This window comes from Rousettus aegyptiacus, unplaced genomic scaffold (assembly GCF_014176215.1).
Source record: "Rousettus aegyptiacus isolate mRouAeg1 unplaced genomic scaffold, mRouAeg1.p scaffold_m13_p_14, whole genome shotgun sequence".
NCBI lineage: Eukaryota > Metazoa > Chordata > Mammalia > Chiroptera > Pteropodidae > Rousettus > Rousettus aegyptiacus.
The window spans coordinates 43,158,143-43,178,896 of record NW_023416289.1 but is presented as its reverse complement, the minus strand read 5'-3'; the positions used below and the strand labels follow the sequence as shown (position 1 = coordinate 43,178,896).

The 20,754-nt window shown below is 55.8% G+C and overlaps 3 protein-coding genes across 4 annotated transcripts in view; 1 reads left to right on the top strand and 2 right to left on the bottom strand.

Annotated features, from left to right (window-relative positions):
• Positions 1 to 5,916, bottom strand: part of PPP1R37 (protein phosphatase 1 regulatory subunit 37) — a 40,067-nt gene extending 34,151 nt beyond the window's left edge. The window contains exon 1 of the mRNA XM_016150317.2: positions 5,351 to 5,916. Coding sequence (XP_016005803.1) covers positions 5,351 to 5,552 — 202 coding nt within the window. The 5' untranslated portion in view covers positions 5,553 to 5,916. The remainder of the gene's footprint in view (positions 1 to 5,350) is intronic.
• Positions 5,917 to 7,385: 1,469 nt separating this feature from the next.
• GEMIN7 (gem nuclear organelle associated protein 7) lies at positions 7,386 to 16,941 on the bottom strand. Of its 2 annotated transcripts, XM_036232531.1 has the most exons (4): positions 14,640 to 16,941; positions 12,219 to 12,370; positions 11,472 to 11,559; positions 10,209 to 10,296 (listed from the first exon to the last, which is right to left on the bottom strand). In XM_036232531.1, the coding sequence occupies exons 1-4, from the start codon at positions 14,880 to 14,882 to the stop codon at positions 10,267 to 10,269; spliced, it is 513 nt and encodes a 170-aa protein (XP_036088424.1). In that variant the 5' UTR covers positions 14,883 to 16,941; the 3' UTR covers positions 10,209 to 10,266. The 2 variants fall into 2 exon arrangements, with proteins under 2 accessions (XP_036088425.1, XP_036088424.1); XM_036232532.1 differs by lacking the exon at positions 14,640 to 16,941 and adding an exon at positions 7,386 to 8,118 and having other exon boundaries at positions 10,212 to 10,296; positions 11,472 to 12,370.
• A 13-nt stretch (positions 16,942 to 16,954) lies between these two features.
• Positions 16,955 to 20,575, top strand: ZNF296 (zinc finger protein 296). The gene is made up of 3 exons (XM_016150282.2): positions 16,955 to 17,344; positions 17,552 to 17,701; positions 19,502 to 20,575. Exons 1-3 carry the CDS (start codon positions 17,047 to 17,049, stop codon positions 20,482 to 20,484), a joined length of 1,431 nt encoding a protein of 476 aa, XP_016005768.2. The 5' UTR covers positions 16,955 to 17,046; the 3' UTR covers positions 20,485 to 20,575.
• Positions 20,576 to 20,754: the final 179 nt, after the last annotated feature.

Genomic DNA, 20,754 nt, shown 5'->3' with positions numbered 1-20,754 from the left:
AACTGAGGGCAGGAAGGCAGGCTGGGGACTGAGTGCTGCCGGGCTGAGCCGGCTGTGAGAACCACCTGGGAGCTGAGAAACACAGCACCTGGCTCTATGGTTCTGAACACTGATGGTGGCTGCCACGCCTCGCTCCCAGAACACACACGAGCACCTCCACCAACTCGCTGATGGCTCTCCCCTGAGTGCCTACTGTGTGTTGCATGCGCGTGCTCTTTCTAAGGGCTCAGGATGGTGCCAGGCCCTCCCGCGGACCTGAGGAAGGGCCCCCCCTGGGCCCGGGCTGGATTATCTACTCGCAAGAGCTTTCTCCTGAATGCCACCATGGGCATGAGGGAACACCTCACCCCTCTGACTGCCAGCCAGCACCTGAGCCCTCTCGTCCGCCAGACTGAGGTCACAGAGGTGACTTGCAGTCTTTGCCCTTGAAGAGGGAAATACGATGCCTATACAAACTGAGTTGGAGGCGGAAAGAATGAGGGCGGCCTGCCTGAGTCTGAGTGTGCGGGGGCCTGGCCTGGCAGAGCAAGCTCTCGCCCCACAGCCCCACCATAGGGTCGCATCCCAACAGGGCGACAGCCCACTCTAGAGCAGGACGAGGCTCGGGGAGGAACTGAAGCTTGTCCAAAGTCATTGGCTGGCATCTGGAGAGGCTGGAACTAACCCTGTTAGTCAAGAATCCCGGTGTTCTTGAAGCCTCTCAGGCCAGTGGGTCAAAACATGCTGATTTAGGTTCAGCTCAGCGAGGATGGGCAACTTGCGCACTGTCACCCCATTCATAACAGACAGGATCAGGCCTGGCGGGGCACTGGTCTCAGAGGATTAGGCCTGCGAGGGACAGACAGGAGGGTCTGACCAGGGAGACATGGGGGCGGACGGGGAGGATGGGCGCAAATGCACAACAGAGGCATGGAGCACACTGAGGGCTGGGGTTGTAGGTCCCGACTGGCAATGACAGGAAAAGCGAGGGAGACATCTGAGTGCTAATCCTCGCCGTCACCCTGTGAGGAGGTACTGTCAACTGCACTTTATAAACAGAAAAATTGTGGACAGAGAACAACTGCCCAAAGTCACACAGCACAGTCCATGTGCCAATGCCGGCAGGAGGAAGTAGAGCTGGGCCCAGATGGAAATGTGGGCAAAAGCATGGAAGCCACCACCACGACCCTGCCACCCACGCAACACCAGCCTTGCCAGCCAGTGTCAAGGACTAAACCTGCAGTGCAGGTTTCAATGAGAACAAACGGCATGGCATTTCCACCCTCTCTAGTCACCATGGCCACTGTCCCCACCACCCCCTCCACACCCCCCAAGCTCAGGTGGCCGGAGGTGGCTGCACCTTTGGGCCCCTTTGCCTTGCAGACACCTCCGCTTTACCCCAGGAATTTCCTGGTGGGCAGTACTCCCCCTCCCCCACTCCACCACTGACTCTCGGGAGGTCAGGGAATGGGGAATGAGTCACTGGCAGCACTGGACCGAGGGACAGACGAGCCTCCCAGACTGTGGCTATGTCACATGCTTCCTGACGCCTGCCTTGCAAACCCCATATCTCCTCCCCACATAGCGTGCAACTGGACTGGGAAGACAGCTGCGCCCTCGGGTCATTCTTGCAGTTTGGTCCGGAAGGGTTCCTGGAACAAGTTGGCCTTGGCCCTCAGAAGAGCTGGGACCACAGGCCTACCACCACGGGGGCGTGGGGGGGGGGGGGCGTGCAGCCGGCTAGACCCTCCTCTGCTGTGCCCACTTCCACCTCCACCCCAGGGAGAGCAGAGCTCATGTGTGCCCAGCCTGGCAGTGCTGAGGCGGCCTCGGCCAGTCACAATTCCCACCCCTCCCCGTCCCCAAGCTTCACTTCCCAGTCACACGCAACCGGGGAGGCTCATCCCATCCACTCAAACATCTGGGTGGTCAGCGGGGCACTGATGACTATTTCACAGATGAGGGAACAAACAAGCTCAGCACGGAGTTCCTTGCTGGAGGCCACAGCAGGCCGCTGGCAGCGCACTCTGGCCAGATGGGTCCCAGGTCTAGCCTGGCCTCACCCTACCAGAATGGTTGCACGCATGCCCACCAGTGCTCATCAGCCATGACCACTGCATGCTTTTCAAAGGGCCAAGGACAGACGATGTCCAGTATCCCGTTCTGGTGAGGACAGAGACCCCCAAAGTGAAGGCAAACACCATAACGTCAATGGCCATTCGTGCAATAGAGAAACAAGAACGGCCCTCACACCGTGTGTGAGACGGGAGAGGAGGTTGCTGTGCCCGCTGGGAGGCCTGGGATCCTCCCGTACAACCTCCAGCCTCCAGGAAGTCCCCGACAGGTGACCTCTGGCGAGGCCTGAGGACAGACAGCCCCAGGGCTCCCGCCCCACTGGGCAGGCACTCTAGTCCCAGTCCTAGTCCCCCTCCAGCCCACCCAGAGGCTCTGTCCCCCTGGTACCGCTTTCTCCCCACAGGGGACGCTCCTGCACCTCCCGGCCTAGGCCACTGCTCCATCTCTGAGACAGAAGAACAGCTTCGAACGACGGTTCCCCAATTCAAACCTGAAAACTCCTTCCTCACCCTTGGCCTTGGAGTGGTGTCACCACGGCAGGCCCCAGAATGATTCCTCCATCATCCTTGCCATTAGGTGCACAGCTCAAACGACACCCGCTCTGGGTGCTTTCCCACAGCCTACAGACCGACTCCAGCAAAGCTTCCGCCCTCTCCTCCAAGGCCATCAACTCCTCCCTGCAGCCTCGGCCCTTTGGCCTCTCAACTAGGTAGCCCCTTCGCCCAATCTTCCTCTTCTACAGCCTGGCAAGCCTCTGCCTCGCCGGTCCCAGGCCAGCCAACAACTCCACTGTCCTCCCCAGGCACAGAGGCTAGCCACCCGCTCCTTAGCTTTGACAGGCCCTCCAGTTCCCCGTCCTGCAAACCTCATTGTCCAAACTCTCCCACTTCACCAAGGCCCCCCACTGCCCAGGGCCCAGGATCACCCAACTCCTTCACTGCTAGGCCAACTCCACCACCCTCTTCCCAGCAGAGACCGACCAACTCTTCCAGCCCATAACTTGACCCATTTCTCCATGCCATCGCCTCTCCACCTCAAACCCACTGACTCCCCCGGAGTGTGAGTCCTGACCAGTCCTTGCAGTCCCCCTCTAAACCCCCAAGGACAAGGGACGCCCCCAGCCGGGGCGGACCAATCAGGGGCCGTCGTCTCGGCCCCGCCCAGTCCTCTCAAACTCCTCCGCTGCCCGTGCAACACGAACAAAAGCGAATCTGTCTGGGTAACAGCAGCTGCTATTTATGTGGCAGGAACTTACGAGGACTATCTTATTTAATCCTCGCAACTACCTCATGGTAGAAATTAGCACCTCCATTTGCAAAGAAAGAAACGGCAGGCTCGGAGAGGAAAAATGGCTTGCTCAAGGCCAGACAGCTGGTTACGCACAGCTGTTCTGAGAACCTACAGACCAGAAACTTTAACCGACCCCACTCTGTGCCCAACTCTCCAACTGCCCCACCGCGACCCTCCGGCCCACAAACTGCCCATTTTCCCTTCCCCTTGCCCCAGGCTCACTGACCACCATTTCTGCCTCTCTTCTGGAAGCTTGCGAAGCAGAAACATCCAGGCCCCAACCCCATGAACCAATGCCTCTAGACTGGCCTCAAAATGACCAGTATCACCGAATATCACCCCTAAAATGACCAACGATAACCGCAACTTCACGAAGGCTCATTCTGGCTAATCGCTTTTCATATACAATCTTAATTAGTCCTCTGTTAAACGCTGTGGCATGGGTATTATCGCACACTTTCCAGATGGGAAAACTGAGGTTCAGAGGAGTTAGGTAACCAGCCAGAGGTCACGAAGTAGGTAAATGGGAGTCAGGATTTGAACTTGGGCCTCTGCTCTTCAGCAGCCTGCTCTGCCTGTTCAGGTCTTTCCCCCTTCCTGCTCTGAACTCTCTGGACTGGATCCGTGCTACAGCCAGGGCCCACGCTGACTCTCCCCTTCCTCAGCCCTGGTCCCCTAAACCCTCCAAGCCCCAAATGACCACCTATCCCTGGGGCTTAGAGCCCAAAGACCTGGCTGGCTCCCAACGCCAAGAATCTTAAACTAACCCCCAGCTCTTTAAAAACAACCAGCTAAATTGGCATTTATGGCGGGTTCCCTGTGTGTTCAGCTTCCAGTTAGCACGTTTCCCACTCACAGGGCAAAGCCACCAACTTCTCCACTGTCCACAGACTAGCAACAGTCCCTCCTCTTTCCCCAGGGCCAGCAGACCAACTTCTACACGGAGCCAAGAGCAATGTGCTCCCTCTCTTTGTGGGCTCCATCTCAGCAAGACTCACAAGACTTCTCCAGCTCAGGAACAGACTCAATGCTACCATCCGTCCCCTGAGGACTTCCCACCTCCCCAGCCCTACATGCAAAACGCTCCTCCAGCTGCCCTTTCAGTTCCAACAATGACCTGCCCTTCTCCAGGGGACCTGTAATCATCCATGAATCTGCTTCCTCTCTCAACACCTCAAGCCACCGAACTTCTTCAATGTCATTTCTACTGACCAGCAACTCCAATCCCCCAACTCTTTCTCGGGGGTAAAAAAATAAATAAGTAAATAATCCTTCTGTAGCCAAGCCCCAAGATCGCTGGGCTCCTGAATGACTGACAATGTTCTGCTTCCCTTTTGGGGGAGAAGAGGAGGCACGCGGTGACTTTTCTTCTTCTTACTGCCAAGATCTAACGCCTTCTCTATCTCACCCACCCACAGCTGACCACCACCTCTGCTCCTTTTCTGGGAGTTTGTTTTCCTTGCCTCCCCCGTCCAAGCCCCAAGATTTACCCACTCTACAGCCACAGTCCACGTTTTTTCCAATGCCTCCTTTAGCCAAGAAAGTGGGCAATATGGCCACCCCTTGTTCAAAGGCTCGCGGACCAGGAACTTAAACTTCTTTCCATTCCCAGGCTCATCAAACTCCTCCAACCGCCCTTTCGACGCCAATGTTAACCCATTCTTCCTCCCCTGACTGCTCTCTATCCTCTGGGGGAACTCTGAACTCAAAGGCTACCGCCCTCCCAATCTCCCAAGCCACCAAACTTCTTTAATTGCTCATCTTTTTAATTCCTAAAACGATCGCATTCAGCATCCCTTGGGGCAGGGAGGGGGTGAGCATATACTAGCTACTTTTCACCTTTCCCTACCCAAGAGCCACCCCCTAACACTATCCAGCTCTAAGCTGAAGACTGCCTCCTTAAATCATCACTAGGTGCAACTTATTCAGCACCACCTCCGTACTGGGCGCTGCACCAGCTCCCAAGACCCTCACGAGCCCGCCCCCGCGCCCCAGCTGTAGCTACCGTGTCTCCAGGGGTCTTTGGGCTCCACTGCTCCGGACACGATATCCTCGTCGGAGGGGAACGTGACGCGCTTGGCCGCAGCCTTGAGGCGCCCGTTGGCCGGGGGCGATGCGGGACTGGGAGACCGGGCCTCGGCGGGAGCCTCCTCGGCGTCGCCGTCCGCGCCCGGCCCGGGCGGCGCCTCCTGCGGCGGGATCTCCATCGCCGCCGCCGCCGCCGCCTCACGGGGGCCCCGGGGACATGCCCCGGGCCCCGGACTTGTCTCTCCCGGCCCGCCCGCCGTCCCGGGGCATGAGCAACGCCGCCGCTTCAGGAGCCGCCTCCGTCCGCTCTCCTGGTCGTCGTAGTCGTCGCCGCCGGGAGCCCCAACGCGCCTCCCCCGAGCCCCGCGCGCCTGCTCGTTCGCAGCCGCACTTTCGTTAAGGGCTGGTGAGCCTGCCGCGTACCAAGCAAAGCAGAAAATCTCTTTAAGCTATTCGCAGGTAGAGCTACCTCGCGGATTGCTGAAAGGGGGAACAAAGGCAGCAACAGCCACGGGAAAAAGAACCGTGAGCGCCGAATCTGCAAAGCCGGAACTGCAGAATGGGAGGGGCGGGGCGAGGTGGACGCCGTCTCCCGGAGCAGCGCGCACGCGCGAACCTGAGCCGCCCCCACCGCGCCGCCCCGCCTCCATCTAGATAACTGAGGTTCAGGTTCGCACACATTCGTCACGAGCTCAGGCGACGGAAAAGGGAGTGGAGTTGATAGGAATAGAAAACATCTGCTTGGCGGCGCTAGGCCGGCTGATAAGGAGAGAAGTAAAGGGGTGGAGACTGGAAAGGAAAGGCGTTAGGAGCTGGTTGAATATATGAATACATGCGGTGGATACTGACAAGAGAGAGCCTGTACCTGGAGACGAAGCTTATGCCCCCTTGCTAATTAGTCTCTAGCCTTCCACTTGCAGACTGCAGTTTCATCAATAATTCTCTGCATTTGGATAGCGTTGTATAAGATACAATTTAAATGTATAAACTAAAATAAATATGAGCCCATACGAACTATAATAGCCAAAAGCAGGGGACAAATCTGCCAACCAAAATACTGGGCGATGGAGCAGGTAAATCACCGAGCCAGGAGCGAATCAGCACGAGCTCAAGCCACACCCCCAGGGCCCTCCTCCCTACCTGGGCTCGTGTGAATCACTTAATTTTCGCCTCCGCACTTTCGCCATGCTTTCCCAGCCCATCCAGCATCTTGGTGTGGGTGAGGCGGGGCTAAAGCCAAAAAAGGAAACTTGGGGACTGAGCGACGTCGTTGCCAAGGCAACTAGAGAGCTAGGCCAGGGACTCGCCTGAGGTGGCGTTGTGAATGGACGTGTGGGAACTGAGGCTTTCCACTTGCCTTCGACAGCATCCGCAGCCGCACTTTCGTGACCGAAGACGAAGCAAATCTCACCCGTATAATGGAATCTTCCCTTACATTCTGAAGTTGATGGGATTACAAGGGGAGCAGAAATTACTTTTAAAGCAAATCTGCAAATCCCTATTAGTGATGGGGCTAAGTGAAATGAGTGATATGGACGACCATGCACACGGCTGGAGCGAAATGAAAAGGTGAAGCTTCACCCTAACCCCTAATACTCAGCCTTTCTCTCAATGGCGCCGTGCACGGTGTCCTCCCCTTCCCCACGCGGGTGGGGAAGCGAATCTCCAGTGATGTATGCCCTGCACCACCCAGGTGGAAGCGCACGGCCACACAACCCAGTGTGATCCCTGCCCACCCAATAAAGAAATCTAAGTCCAAATCATCCAGGCCTGGCAGCTAGATCGCTCCAGCCATTCCGGGAGACTAGGGGCACGTTTTGATGTGTCCTCCCCTTCTTGGCCCAGCTCCACCGGGTTCAGTCCTTGAACGCTATCCTTCCACCCCCTAAATCTGGCTTCATCCATGTAGGGCAAAGGGGAATTTCTTGGGATAATAATTGGTTCTTTGGCAGGGGGATGTGTTGGGGAGCATCTTCAGGGTGGTCGAACTTTGCAACTTCTATAATAAACAATTTCCCACTCTGCAATTTGCCTTTATTCCCATTGACTGCCGTCCCCCTCTCCGTACCCCCTCCTCAGTCCTTAGAAACTGGCATGAGGTCCACATTTTTTACGGTCCAGAGTTCTGTGAGGTAGAGCAGTCTCTTCAACGGGATCCAGAACTCCTGGGGTTGCAGAATTTTACGGACCAGACCCCGGAGGTCCCAGGAAGCCAGGGTTGCTTGGAGCTTGGCTCAATTCGAAGAGAGTTCCAAACTTTAGGAGGCCCAGAGATCTGAACAGTTGGAGGCCTGGGAATCTGTGGCCAGGCCTAAGGCAGAAGGTGACCACAATAGTGTCTTTAGAGCTTGAAGGTGTATGCAATAATATCACTACACCGGAGCAGTGCCTCAGCCTGCACACCTATCGGAGTCTGCAGCTGTGACACGTAGAAGTTGGCCACGTCCAGGTCGGTGGCTCCAAAGTGGGCAGTCACGTGCACACCTTCATGCAAGGTGAAGCTGACCTGGCGACCCACCATGGCCAGCAAGCTACGGAGGTAGCGCTCCCGCAGGGCAGCTCGGGCCCGCTGCTCCTGGAATTCCCGACACTCGTAAACTACGGGGGACTCCAGGGTTTCAAGAACCTCTGGCTTCAGGAGGGCCCTGCGTCCATCGGGGGCAAAGCCTCGGCTCAAGCCATCAGGGCCCCGGGGGAGCCGGAGCACAGGCACAGGACTGGTTAGTGGAGTCTGCATCGTCCCGGCTGTTGGGTGAAGAAGAACAGGGAATCATTACATGGGGAAGTGGGATAACAGCAAGAGGGGGGACTGGGGACTGGACACCCGGACTTGTCTACCACCTTTCCCCTTAAGCCTGTCCAGAACATGACTCCTGACCGCCCACTCCTGAAATCTGAATCATCTCTGCACCAGTCCCCACTTCCCAGGAAATGACACCATTTGTGAGGCCCAGGAGAGCAGGGACTTCTGTCCGCTTTTATCACAGCTTTATCCCCAGTTCCTGGCCATAAATATATGCTGAAAAAATCAACCCCTGCCTCTTCTTCTTTCTCACCCATAGCCCATCCAATCCATCAGGGAATGCTATCTCCCAAATAAACTCCTCACACAGGGGCCAGCTTAAATGGGCTCCAACTGGCCAAATGTGGAATGATCTGAACATTAAAATTATGATAATTACAGATTACAACCCATTGAATAAAATAGAAATCCATGAGTCCATGCTTATTATAAATAAATAGAGAAAGAAGGAAAATTCTTCCTTACTGTAGAGTGGCAGCTAAAATCATTAATGGATGCTAGAACTTGTGGAGGAACGTCTGATGAGGTCTGAGATATCTACATAGTCCTGAAGTACCTCGTCACAAGATATTCATTGTAAAGAGTAACTTTATAGTGGAGAAACCTAGCGAACTCCATCGCTTAGGCACCAAAGCCACCATGTGCAGTAATGGAACAGACACCTTGTGCCTCCTGAAGAGATGCAGAGGACAAGACACAGGTGTGTGGTGTTCCTACACAGAATGGATTACCTAAATCTAATCATGAGGGATAATCCCGTCTAATCAATCTAATCAAATTGAGGGACATTCTACAAAAAAAAAAATTACCAAAATTCATCAAAAATAAAAGATAAAGTCTGTGTGTGTGTTGGAGGGGTGTGTGTGTGTGTGTGTGTGTATATATATATTCACAGCCTGACACTTCTCACTCTCCCAACTGCTAATATCTTGGTCCAGCCACCATCACTTCCTGCCTGTACTATTCAAGTCAACTGTGCACTGCCCCCCTCCCCCTCCCCTCCCACCTTCACACCCCTCCCCTCTTCCCCACAGTCAGAGGGACAGGAGCCAGATCACATCCCTCCTCTACTCAGAGCCTTCAGACGGTTTAAGTCAAAGCCAAAATCCTCACCACAGGCCCTCAAGCCCCTGTGCTCCAGATCCTGCCAGGTTACCCCCTCCCCAGCTGCACTGGCCACCACTCTGGCCGCCTGGCTGGTCCTCAAGCATGCCTGCACAGGCCCCGAGCACTTGCGGTTCCCTCCGCCTCTACCTCCCTTCCCCCTTCCCTGACCTCCCTGTCGTAAAGATCTGCCTTCATCCCTCTCCATCCCCTCAGCCAGCTTCATCACCTTTGCAGCACAGACCCTTCCGAGACATCTTTACTGTTCTGCTTATAGTCTCTCTCTCCTGCGAGATGGCTGCTTCCCCAGGCAGTGACCTTACTATTAATCCCCAGTGTAGCCGCACCTCCTGGAGGCTAAGTGACATAGAGACCAGGCTCCATGCCAGTGAATGCAGTGAAGATTAAGCTCCCAGGTGTGCTTAGCTGGGCGATCTCAAGCAAGAGATAGTTTTTTCTAGCATTATATGGAGAAAGAGCGCCAATTGCCACCTCTGCTTGTATCAGGATTCAGCAGGTTTGTGCATGACAGGGCTTGGTACACACCAGGTTCTCCATAAAATAAAAAGTCAGTTACAGTTGTTATTAGTATTGCTGTGTGAACAGGGTAAATTGCTTAACTGCTCTGTGTCTCAATTTCTCCATCTGTGAAATAGAGATGATAGAAGGACCCATCTCCCAGGGTGGTCATGGAGACTAAACGACCCAACAAATGCACACTGTTTAGCTCTCGCCTAGAACATAGTAAGCACCACTGCTAGGATGATGATTGCATACAGGGCAATGCTGGCTTCGGGGACGGAGGGAGAGAGAGGATCCATGTTTCAGGCAGCTGCCTCACTTTGCGGCTCAGTCCCCTTCTCTCTAAAGTGATTAAATTAAGTAACTGATAACTATTCGGCACCCAGCGTCCCATCCTGGGGTCACTCACAGTCCCGAGGTGATAGATTTCCTTCTTCTCCTTAGGCTCCTGCTGTCTCTGCAGCTCAACTGGGAGCTCCTTGCCAGACAGGACCCTGGAGGGAAGAGAGCCAAGACTGCAAACCAGAGTTTCTCAACCTTGCACTATTAACACTGGGCTGGTTCACTGTTTGTCCTGCTGTGGGGCGGGGGATGGGGGGGGCGGGGGCGCGTCTTGTGCGAAGGTGTAGGGTTTTAGCACTCAGTGGTGCCCCCTACCGCCACCCCAAGTTGTGACAACCAAAATGGTCTCCATTGGTGAATATCATGGTATGAAAATTACATCTCAGTAAAGTCATAAAAAATAAAAAATCTCCATATATTACCAAATGTCTCCTGAGGGACAAAAAAAAATTACTCTAGTTGAGAACCAGGTGTGGAGGGAGGACAAAGATGGCTACCGAGTATGTGACATATTCAGGACCTCACTGAGAAGCTGAGAAATGCAAATTAAAGCTATAGAGCTAGAGGGTCTGCACCTCCCAGATTAGAGATGATAGAGCATTGTGCTGGTGCAGCTGTAGAGGGACATCTTCAGTCCCTTGTGGCCAGGTGTCACTTAGGACAGCCTCAAAGAGGGCAGTCTGATAGAATCCCTAAAACTGTGAACACCCGTCATTCTGTCCCTCCGCCCACGAAGAGCCCCCATGGGAGACTTCGAGCTGTCTGCCTCTTGGTACCTTTTGTATTCTGTCCCATGTGTTTCTATAACCTATTCAAATAAATTTTAAATTCTAATTGTAAAAAGGAAGGGAGGTATTGTAATGCTTCCCCGTCCCTTAAAAAAATGGTAGATTCCCCCTGGGGAATCCAAACGCCCTTGCCTATCCCCAAACCGTCTGTCCCCTACCCAGACCTTTCTCAGGTCCCTATGTAACTAGCTGCCATGTCCTACTGGTCACACCCCCCCCCCCCGGTGGGGGCCCAAATCGAATCCTTATCGGCAAAAGTCAGTATTTTTCTCTGTAAAGGGCCCGATAGCAAACATTTTAGGCTTCATGGGCCATAGGGTCACTGTCCCGACACTGCCATAGTAGCAGGAAAGCCACAAACAAAATGTAAACAATGAATTTGGCTGTGCTCCAATGAAACTTGTGGGGACACTGAAATTTGAGTTTTATATGATTTCACAGGCTGCATAGTTTTTTTAAAGTTTTCCACCACTTAAAAATGTAAAACCCAGCCTTAGCTCATGGGCCATGCAAGAAGAGGTGGTGGAACCACAACTTACCACAGGCGGGGGAGAGGAAAAGGGTGTGGACGCAGGGAGCCTGGCCTTGGTGGAGCCCGGCCTCAGGTTCGCTGCTCTGGCTCCTTGTCTGTGAGACAAAGCATAAAAAGGACCTTCTAGAGTGTTGGGAGAAGGGAGAATCTCTGTGGGGAGGTTGGTGATTCCACGGGCAAAGGACATTCCAGTGTCCTAGACTCCTCCAGTTCTCCACCACCCACGTTAAAAAGCCGTCAGTAAAGCTTGTCAGCTCCACCTTCAAAATGCACTCAGAAAAAAATGTGCCCAGAATCTAGCAACTTCTCATCCCCAACCCCTGCCCTCTCATCATCCAGCTACCAGCACCTCCTGCCCACTGGCCTCCAAGCCTCCGCCCTCACCCCAGTCTCTCCCCCACACAGCTGAGGGATCCTATTAGAACTAAGTCCGATCACATCCTTCCTCTGCTCAGAGCCCTCCCCTCTCCCACCTCCTCCAAAGCAAAACCCCAAGTCCCTACAAAGGCTGCAAGGCCTCAGCTCTCTGGCGTCATCTCCCAGCCTTCCGCCCTTTGCTCAATGTTGTTGTTGGTTCCTGAACAGGCCAAGCACATTCCTACCTCAGGGACTTTGCACGTGCTGTTCTTACTGCCTAGACCTCTCGTCCAGGTGGGCGACTTCTACGTATTTCCATATACATGGCTCACCTTTTTCCCTCCCTTCACTCAGGTCACCGCTCAAGCACCAGCTTTGTGGGGAGGAAAACAGTTACCCCTTCACCCCATCTCTTCCTGACAAAATGTGGATGTTTTCCTGCGCACTGTCTGTCCCGGCACAGAATGTAAGCCTCTGAGAAGGCGCGCGTCCGATTACTTCGGGTCTCCAGCCCCAGCCCCTCTTAGGGCCTGCCACACAGGGAAAGCTCTGTAAATATTTGTTGAAGGAATGTAAGGATTCACTTATCCACATTATCCTAGTGCCTGCTCTGTGCCTGGCTCACGGGGGGGGGGGGGGGGGGGGGCGGGGCAGTGCTGGGGACACAGCTATAAGTGAAGTGGCCCAGCCCTGTCCTTGTGGGCTCACAGTCCAGTGGGTGACACAGACTTGTCTCTAGACAATGATGACCCAGAGTGGGCAGGGCAGGAATGAAGGAGCCTGAGGGCCTCAGGAGCCCAGAGGAGATGCCTGGTCCAGCCCGGGGGCGGTGGGGGTAGTTTCCAGAAGGAAGGGGCTCAGGGGACATCTCTCTGATAAGGTGACCTGTGAGCACAAACCTAAATGGAATGAAGAAGTGAGTCATATGGAGATCTAAGGGGAAAGCCTTTTAGTCAGCGGGAACAGCAAATGCAGACTATGTAAGGGTGACTCCGAAGCTTAGCAGAGAGGCCAGTGTGGAGGAGCTGGGGTCGGGGGCAGAAGGCAGAAGCCTTGGGGGCCATGGTGAGAACTTGGGTCTCTACTCTGTAAGATGGGAGCCATGGGATGCTCTGGGCAGAGAAGGAACAGGACTTGACTTTGGTTTTCACAGGATCGCTCTGTCTGCTGCATGGAGAAAGGACAGTGGGGGGCAAAGGGAGAAGCAGGGATCCCAGTGGGGAAGGCACCGCACTGGTCGGGAGTGGATGATGGTGGTGCCTGAGATGGGGTGGGAACAGTGAGGGTGGGAGAAGTGGTCAGATTAGGACATATTTTGCAAGTCGAGAGCCCTCACTATTGGCTGATGGACTGAAGGAAATGTCAGGGCCAGAAAGGCTCCCAGGTGTTTGCCTGAAGGGAAAGACCACAGTAAATGGGATTAATGGGATATATAGGTTTTCTAATGACCACTGCACTCCAAGCTTAGTCAAGGGTCATCAGCCCCCAGGGCCCTTTCCCCCCACCTAGGGTAACACCTGAGTGTTTTAAGAGAAATAACTTCATCTCCAGGATTAGTATTTAAGAAAGGCCAATGAAAATTAAGCAAGTGCCTGAAGAATTACATTAAATCTCTGGATAAAATAAATTAGGGTGGGCCAGGGCCTCGTTCTCTCCATTAGCGGGGTGGGAGGGGAATGGAGATCTAGTGCAATCCCCATTTTCCTGAAAAGGAAACTGGAGTTGGGAGATGTCAAATCATTTGCTGGCTGCAAGCTGGTGAGCAGCAGGAAAAGGGAGCGAACCTAGGTGGGTGTGACAACAGAGCGGGGCCATCGCCCCTGCCCTGTGCAAAAGGGCAGATTTTCTTCAGCCAGCACAGGGCAGCCTTTGGAGGTATGGGGCCAAGGTGTGACCTGAGAGGAAACTGGTTTGAGAAAAGTCGCATAGGGTGTGCCCGAGAAGGCTGAAGCAGGCATTATCTAGTCTCTCTGGTGACCAGATCCTGGACTCCTTTATCCTTTCAGTCTCCAAGCCAAGGATTCCTTCTCTTTCAGAAACGACGTCCAAACCCATCCCCCACTACTGGAAAAACATATTAATGAGTTGGACTCAGGAGCCCATCACTTGGGTCAATGGCAGGCACAGGAGACTCACAGACCTCCCTCCCTGGAGCCTCAGTGCTCAGTCTCAAGAAAATGGATCAGCTCGGTAAATAATTTAGCCAGCTCTTCAGCGGCCAGGGTAGGGAAGCAGCTGAGCTACCAGGATAACGACAAAGCCACCAGACCTAGTTAACCAAGGTGGTGACACACACCATGGATGCAAATTAGTTCAAAGGGGCCTTCGGAAAGTGTCGGAATCCCAAGAACCTAGTCCTTCCCCTCCCCTCTGGCCCCTGGGCCGGTCAGTTTCCTTTCAAGTCCTCTCTGGCCACCCATCTCCTTTTCTTAAACTAAGTAGGTCCTCCCGACCCCCAGGATCCCACTCCCCGCTCCGCCCTGGGGTGGACATTCTCCCCACCCCCCTGCTCTGATCAGGCCAGTGATCCCACCGCGGGAAAGGCGGGTGTCTGCCGATTGCTGAGGTTATTACTGTTATCACCACGGTCAATTTTATTTTCCGCGCTCCCCGGTTCCCCACCCCACCCCTGGCACCGGAACGTCCCGGATCCCGCGCTCCGACCGGAGTCCCGGGTGCAGACCTGCGGGGACCCGAACGTCCCCGCTGCCAGGGCCCTAAGGCGCGGACCTGCCTCTTCCCGCTACTGCAGTCTCGCCCCACGGTAGGCAAGCGAAAGTGCTCGCCACCCACCCACCACCAAACACCCCGCACTCACCGAGGTCCGCGCGGTCGGTGCCCCCACTTCCGCCGGCGCCGCGCCTGCAGAGGCTCGGGCGGGCAGCGAACCGCCGAGCCTGCGTTCCGCCAGCCGCCTCAGCCGCCCCACGTGGTCGCGGGCGGGCTCGCGGGCTCGGAAGCCAGCACAGCTCCGGGACATCACTCCGCCGACCGGCGACCGTGGCCGCACGCTTCGATCTGAAGCACCGTCTGCGAGGTGGGGCGCGTCCAGAATGCCCATTTTACAGAAGAAGAAATTGAGGCTCCCAAGAGGGTTTAAGGGCAGAGCTTGGTCTTGCCCACCCCACCCCCACTACACGTGCGAACTCCTATCCCTCACCTCCAGTTCCAACCCCACTTACCCTACTTGAAACTGAGATCATGCTCCGGGCAGCCAGGCACCAGGAGCAAACCCTTGGAGAGCAGGAGCTGGGGTGGACCCCAGGCGGTCATTTCCCTGCAGCCCTATTTCACAAAGGACACCGAAGCCCTGAGAGGGGAGCGGCTGGCCTGCGGTGCTGTGGAAGCTCGCAGGCCTGGGCTCAGATAGAATGCATTTATTCCACTAGGTTTTACTAAGGGTGGGGGTCTTGTGGGTCTCTGCTTCCCACTGGATCCCTAAGGTCTAGTGCCTAGCACACACGCCCTCCGCAAATATCCATTGAAAGAATGAGCGTAGCAGGAGCTCAATACATATTTGTTGACTGAACTTTGAAGGAATTGGGGCTCTGTTTGCGAATGCGATACACTTCCCTCCTGCTCTCTCAGAACCTACATTATAGGGGAGCTGGGAGGGGTAGAATGGGATATACATGAGAAATACCTCAACAAGATCCTTTGTGGCTTGATGGGTGATGTAAAAGAAATAAAATAAGGGTAGTGGGATAGGAGCAGGTGGCAGTGTAGATGAGCTTCTTTAATCGGGTGGTCAGAGAAGAAGGTAGTGGTGAAGAAGCTACCTCAGGTAACAACAGATGGGGAAACTGAGGCCCGGGAGGGAACTGGGGACAGATGGAGGTCATAGAGTACAATCTGTAAGGCCTTCAGTAGGGTGGAGCTACTTTAGATACCGTGGCCGGGGAGGCCCTCTGCTCTCAGGAGGACAATCAAGCCAAGACCTGAATAACAATATGAGGAACCCTGGGGCCTGAAGCAGCACTCCAGGAGATTAGCATGTGAAATTCACTCAGCACTGGGCTGGGGACCCACCTGGCAGGACAGACTCTGGCCCTGACCTCAGGGGACTTGTGCGGGGTGGGAGGAAGGGAGAGGATTGTCAAGAAACTGTTCTGTATTATGATGTGGTTGGTGCCAGGAAGAAAAGAAAACTTGTAAGGGCTGGAGGGTGGGGCAGGGTGTTGATGCCACTTCAAATGTGATCTGAGAGGGCTGCTTTAAGGAGGGAAGTTCTAGGAGGCCCGAGCGAAGGGAGCTAAGACAGTTGGCTATTTGGCTTTTGTGGCATTTCCAGGTGTAGTAGCAAAATAGAGGTTTGATCGCAAACCTCTTCTGCTCGAACTCTTCCCAAGGCTCACGACTCTGAAAACCAAAGCCTTGAAAGTCGTCAGAAGAAGACCCTCTTGGAGCTGACTCCATTTTCTCACAAAACGCAATCACCCCCTTACCTCTCTCCCTGGCCCCCTACCCCTCCTTATTATTCTTGAACACAGAGGCTGGCAGGCTCACTTGCTGTCACACCCTTCCCTGGCCTGGGGAGAAAATTGAGTACCCCATCTCAGTCACCCTGCCCCTTGACAGCCCTTCCTAGTTTTATTGGCTCCAAGCCTACACACCACACTTGTCATTCTGGTAGGCACTCTGGATTTTACACTTATTGTTGAAGTGGTCTCCCCAACCAATAAACTGGGAGGTCAAGGATGACTGTCTGTTTAGTTCACTGCTGTACCCCTAATAAACAGTAGGCGTTCGATATGTTTGTCCAGTGAATTTTTATTGTAATGCATTTACTGAAAGAGTCCAGATGACTGTTAGGAGCCCAGTTAGAAACGTGGTCCCTACCATTTTCTCGCTTGGGGGTGTTTGTGGAGACCCTGTGCCTCAGTTTCATCAGCCCAAAAACGGGATCTGGAAAAGCTGTTTCTCTGCTTGTCCGTGTGATGTCGGTGACATTAAGGTGTGATCAATAAGGCGAACGCAGTGAGCATGGATGGCTCTGATTGAGTTTGGCCGCCGGCGGGGGGCCCCTGCGGGGCTGCCCCGTTCTCTCCCATAAGGCCCCGCCCCGGTGGGCGGAGCCACAGGCTGGGCTAGCACGTGTAAAAGTTCGCGGCCAGTCGCCGCAGTCACTCACCTGAGCGCCTCGCTCTGAACTCGCGCAGCTTGCTCGTCCTCCGCCTGCCAGCCCGCCAGCCCGCCAGCCTGCCAGCTCGTCTGGGCCACGACTCATGTCCCGCCGCAAGGCCGGCTGCACGCCCCGCCGAGTAGACCCCGCGCCCGCCGCCAACTCAGACGACGAGACGGAGATGCGGGACCTAATCATCGATGTGAAGCCTGAGCCGAACCCTTGGCCCCTGCAGGCCCTGGCGTTGGGTCCCTTTTCCCCAAAGGAAGTGCCCGCGCCGGGGCGGCTCGAGGGCGAACCCCGGCACTCCCCTGGCCCAGTGCCCGCCGGCGGCCCCCTCCACGCCTTCAGCGCGCGGAACCAGTGGGCGCCGTGGATGCCTCTGATCCCGAACCCTCACGGTGAGCGCCCCCTGCTTGGAGCCCCACCACCCTCCCCTTTCTCTCGGGTGGGACCCCCTCCTCCGGACACCGCCCCCCAGCCCCTGCCGTATTTCCGTCGCTGGGTCCTGGCCTCCTTCTGACCTTCGGGTTTCCCCTCTCTCGCTTGGAACCCCCAGCCCCCATCCTGGCCCCACCTCACGCTCACCACCCACTTCCTCCCTGCAGGCCGCCAGCCGTGGACCGACAAACACCCAGATATGTTGACCTGCGGCCGCTGCCTGCAGGCCTTCCCGCTGAAGGCCATCACTACTTTCATGGACCACAAGAAGCTGGGCTGTCAGCTCTATAGGGGCACCAACCCTTGCCAGGTCTCAGGTGAGTAAAGCCGGGATGCAGACCCCTCTCAAGATCAAGGGCTCGGCTTCCTGTGGGAGAAGGGGCTGTACTGGACAGGCGGGGCAGTGAGCACTACTTCCCCTTTCGGGTGCAGCCTAGGCGTGGCCAGGGCCTGCCCTGTCCTAGGGCTGGGACTAGTGGTGGGGTGGGGGTGGGGAGGCGGGGCTGGGCAGAGAAGGAGGGCAGCCCACAGGGTGTGGCCAGCCCCAGAAGACTGGTCTGGGGATTTGCCACACACAGACCCCCCCAATCTGGTTTCACTTCTCCTTCCCCTTGGCCAGAAATAACTGGCCAGGTGGCTGGACCACTGTGGCAGTAGTGGGGACCTCTGGGGAGGGCAGTGGCCTGGGGGAGGGGGGCTGAGGCCAGCTGGAAAGAGGGTGTTGGCACCCTCTTCCACCTCTTTATCACTGGTGATTGAGGTGCTGGTGCATTTGCTCAGAGCTAGGGAAGGGGCTTCTGGCCTCCCCTCCCCCACACGGAATCTCCCAGCCCTGCTTGCTGGGAAGCCCCTGGTTTGAGCCAGGTCCTAAGTGTCTGGGCACCTGGGTTCCTTCTCTTGGAACAGCATTAAACCCTTAACATTGTTCTAGACCCATGGTGAACTTTTGATCAACATTGGCTGTTGCGCTTATCCAGATGTGCGATTTCCAGACCCTCCCACCCCCCACCCACCCATGTGCTCCTGGGACTTTTGAGAAATGGAATTATGTTCTGGGCTGGGCCAGAGGAAGGGTCCTGTAGTGACAGAGGGTCTGTGATGGAATTATTGGAGCAAATCACCGAGATTCTTAGACTTGGAGGATTATTAAGGGCTTACAAGAACCCAATTCGAGCTGTACCCTATTCAAAGAGAGAGGATTCCTAGGACCCCCATATGCTAGCAAACGTGGAAACAGGCTCAGAGAAGGGTATTTCTTGCTCGAGATCCCACAGCCAGGGAGGAGAGCCAGACTGAAGTCAGGCCAAGTGGACTCTCTCCAGCCTCTGCCTGAGCTCTTGATCCTGGATCCTGGAGTTGTGTCAGGAAAGCCACCTCCGTCTAAGAGGTGGCAGTGGATCTAGGAAGTACCTTACTGATAATGTCTGGAAGACCTAGAGAAAATATCAGATTGGGGGGGGGGGGTCTGTGTAGAGGTGGGAGAACTAGCTTGCTGCCCCCTTGCCTCAGTAGGTGGCTGCTAAGCCTTCTCCCCTATCTTAGACCTTGGCCTCTTCTGTAGGGCATGGAACCAGGCGTGTGGGTCCTGACAGAAACCCACGCAGTCATCAAGAGCAGTTTTTATTATTAAACCAACGACGTTTGAAAATCCCTCTCCCACTCCCCAGGTTTCTGGGTTGAAACTGCAGGGCCACCACCCCTTCCAAGCTGTGTGACCTTGGAGAAATGGAAATGTCTGTCTCCATTTTACCAGCTGAAAATGAAGGTTTTATTTCCTGTCGTGAAGGAAAGTTGTGAGAGTAAACTGAGGCTTAGCTCAGCGCCTGGCATACTGATTTTGGCCACCTCTTCAGCATGGCCTTCTGGAACGCCACCCCCTGCTCCCACCCCATTTTAACTTTTCATTTTTTCTTGAAGATTTTCAAGCACAGAAAACCCTCATGGCCTCATGGCCTCACGACCCACTAGATTTTCTTTGCTTCTTATGTGTCCATCCGCCTCCCTGAGCATCTGTCCTCAGGCCCTAAACAGCTTTCCCCAACCCTAACTGGCAGCTGTGACGTGTAACCCTCATGCCTTTGACCCACCACACTAACACCTGACCCTTCTCTCTGCAGAACTCGAGGACCTGAAGGCCTTGATCTGCCTCCGTTGCGGCCGGCAGTTCGAGAGGGCCTGGAAGCTGCTGCGTCACGCCCAGTGGGACCACGGAATGGCCATCTACCAGACAGAACCCGAGGCCCCAGAGACCCCACTACTGGGCCTGGCAGAGGTGGCCGCGGCCGTGTCTGCGGTGTCAGCAGTGTCGGGGCCAGAAGTAGAGGCCAAGAGCCCCCGGGTGAGCAGCCTTCCCCGGCGGAGCCCCACCTGCCCCGTTTGTATGAAGACCCTCAGCTCCTTCAGCAACCTCAAGGTGCACATGCGCTCGCACACGGGCGAGCGGCCCTATGCCTGCGACCAGTGTCCCTACGCCTGCGCCCAGAGCAGCAAGCTCAACCGCCACAAGAAGACCCACCAGCAGCTGCTGCCCCAGAGCCCCACCATGGCCAGCGCCAGTGAGGAGCAGGCCTCCACCGCCCCGCCGGAGCCAGCGGCCCATGCCGCCGCCCCAGCCAGCACCGTCCCGCGCAGTGGTGGGGAAGGGGCTGGAGCTGCCGCCACAGCAGGCGTGCAAGAACCTGGGGCTCCTGGTGGTGGGGCCCAGGTGGGCCCCGGCGGGGACGGTTGTCAGGTCGTCATCAAGGAAGAGAGAACTGACCCTGCCCAGAGTCTAAAAATGTCACCTAAGAAGACGCCAAAGCCGGTGGGCAAGAGCCGTGGCTCTGGGGGCAGCTGTGAGTTCTGCGGGAAGCACTTCGCCAACAGCAGCAACCTGACGGTGCACCGGCGCTCGCACACCGGCGAGCGGCCCTATGCCTGTGAGCTGTGCCCCTACGCCTGCGCCCAGAGCAGCAAGCTCAACCGCCACCGCCGTATGCATGGCCTGGGGCCCGGGGGTGCCCGCTTCGAGTGCCCCCACTGCCGTGTGCCCTTCGGCCTGCGGGCCACGCTGGACAAACACCTGCGGCAGAAGCATCCCAAGGCAGCAGAGGAGGCCTGAGCTGCAGGAGTGCCCTGCCTCCCCGCTGTCCCTGCTACGGCTCTGTCGACCTTGTCCTTTCCCTGCTGTGAATAAATCTCAGTTACACACGTGTGGACTCTGCTTTCTTGAGGTGTCTGAGGTAGGGCAGGAGGCTTCCCGTCCTTGGGGTGGACGGCTGGACAGACCGGTTTGGAATGAGGGGGTGAGGGGAAGGCTGGCCCCCAGTGCCTGGGGCGCAGCGGCACTGGCACAGAAAGCCGTGCTCCCGGTTTCTGGTGTGGGCGAGGG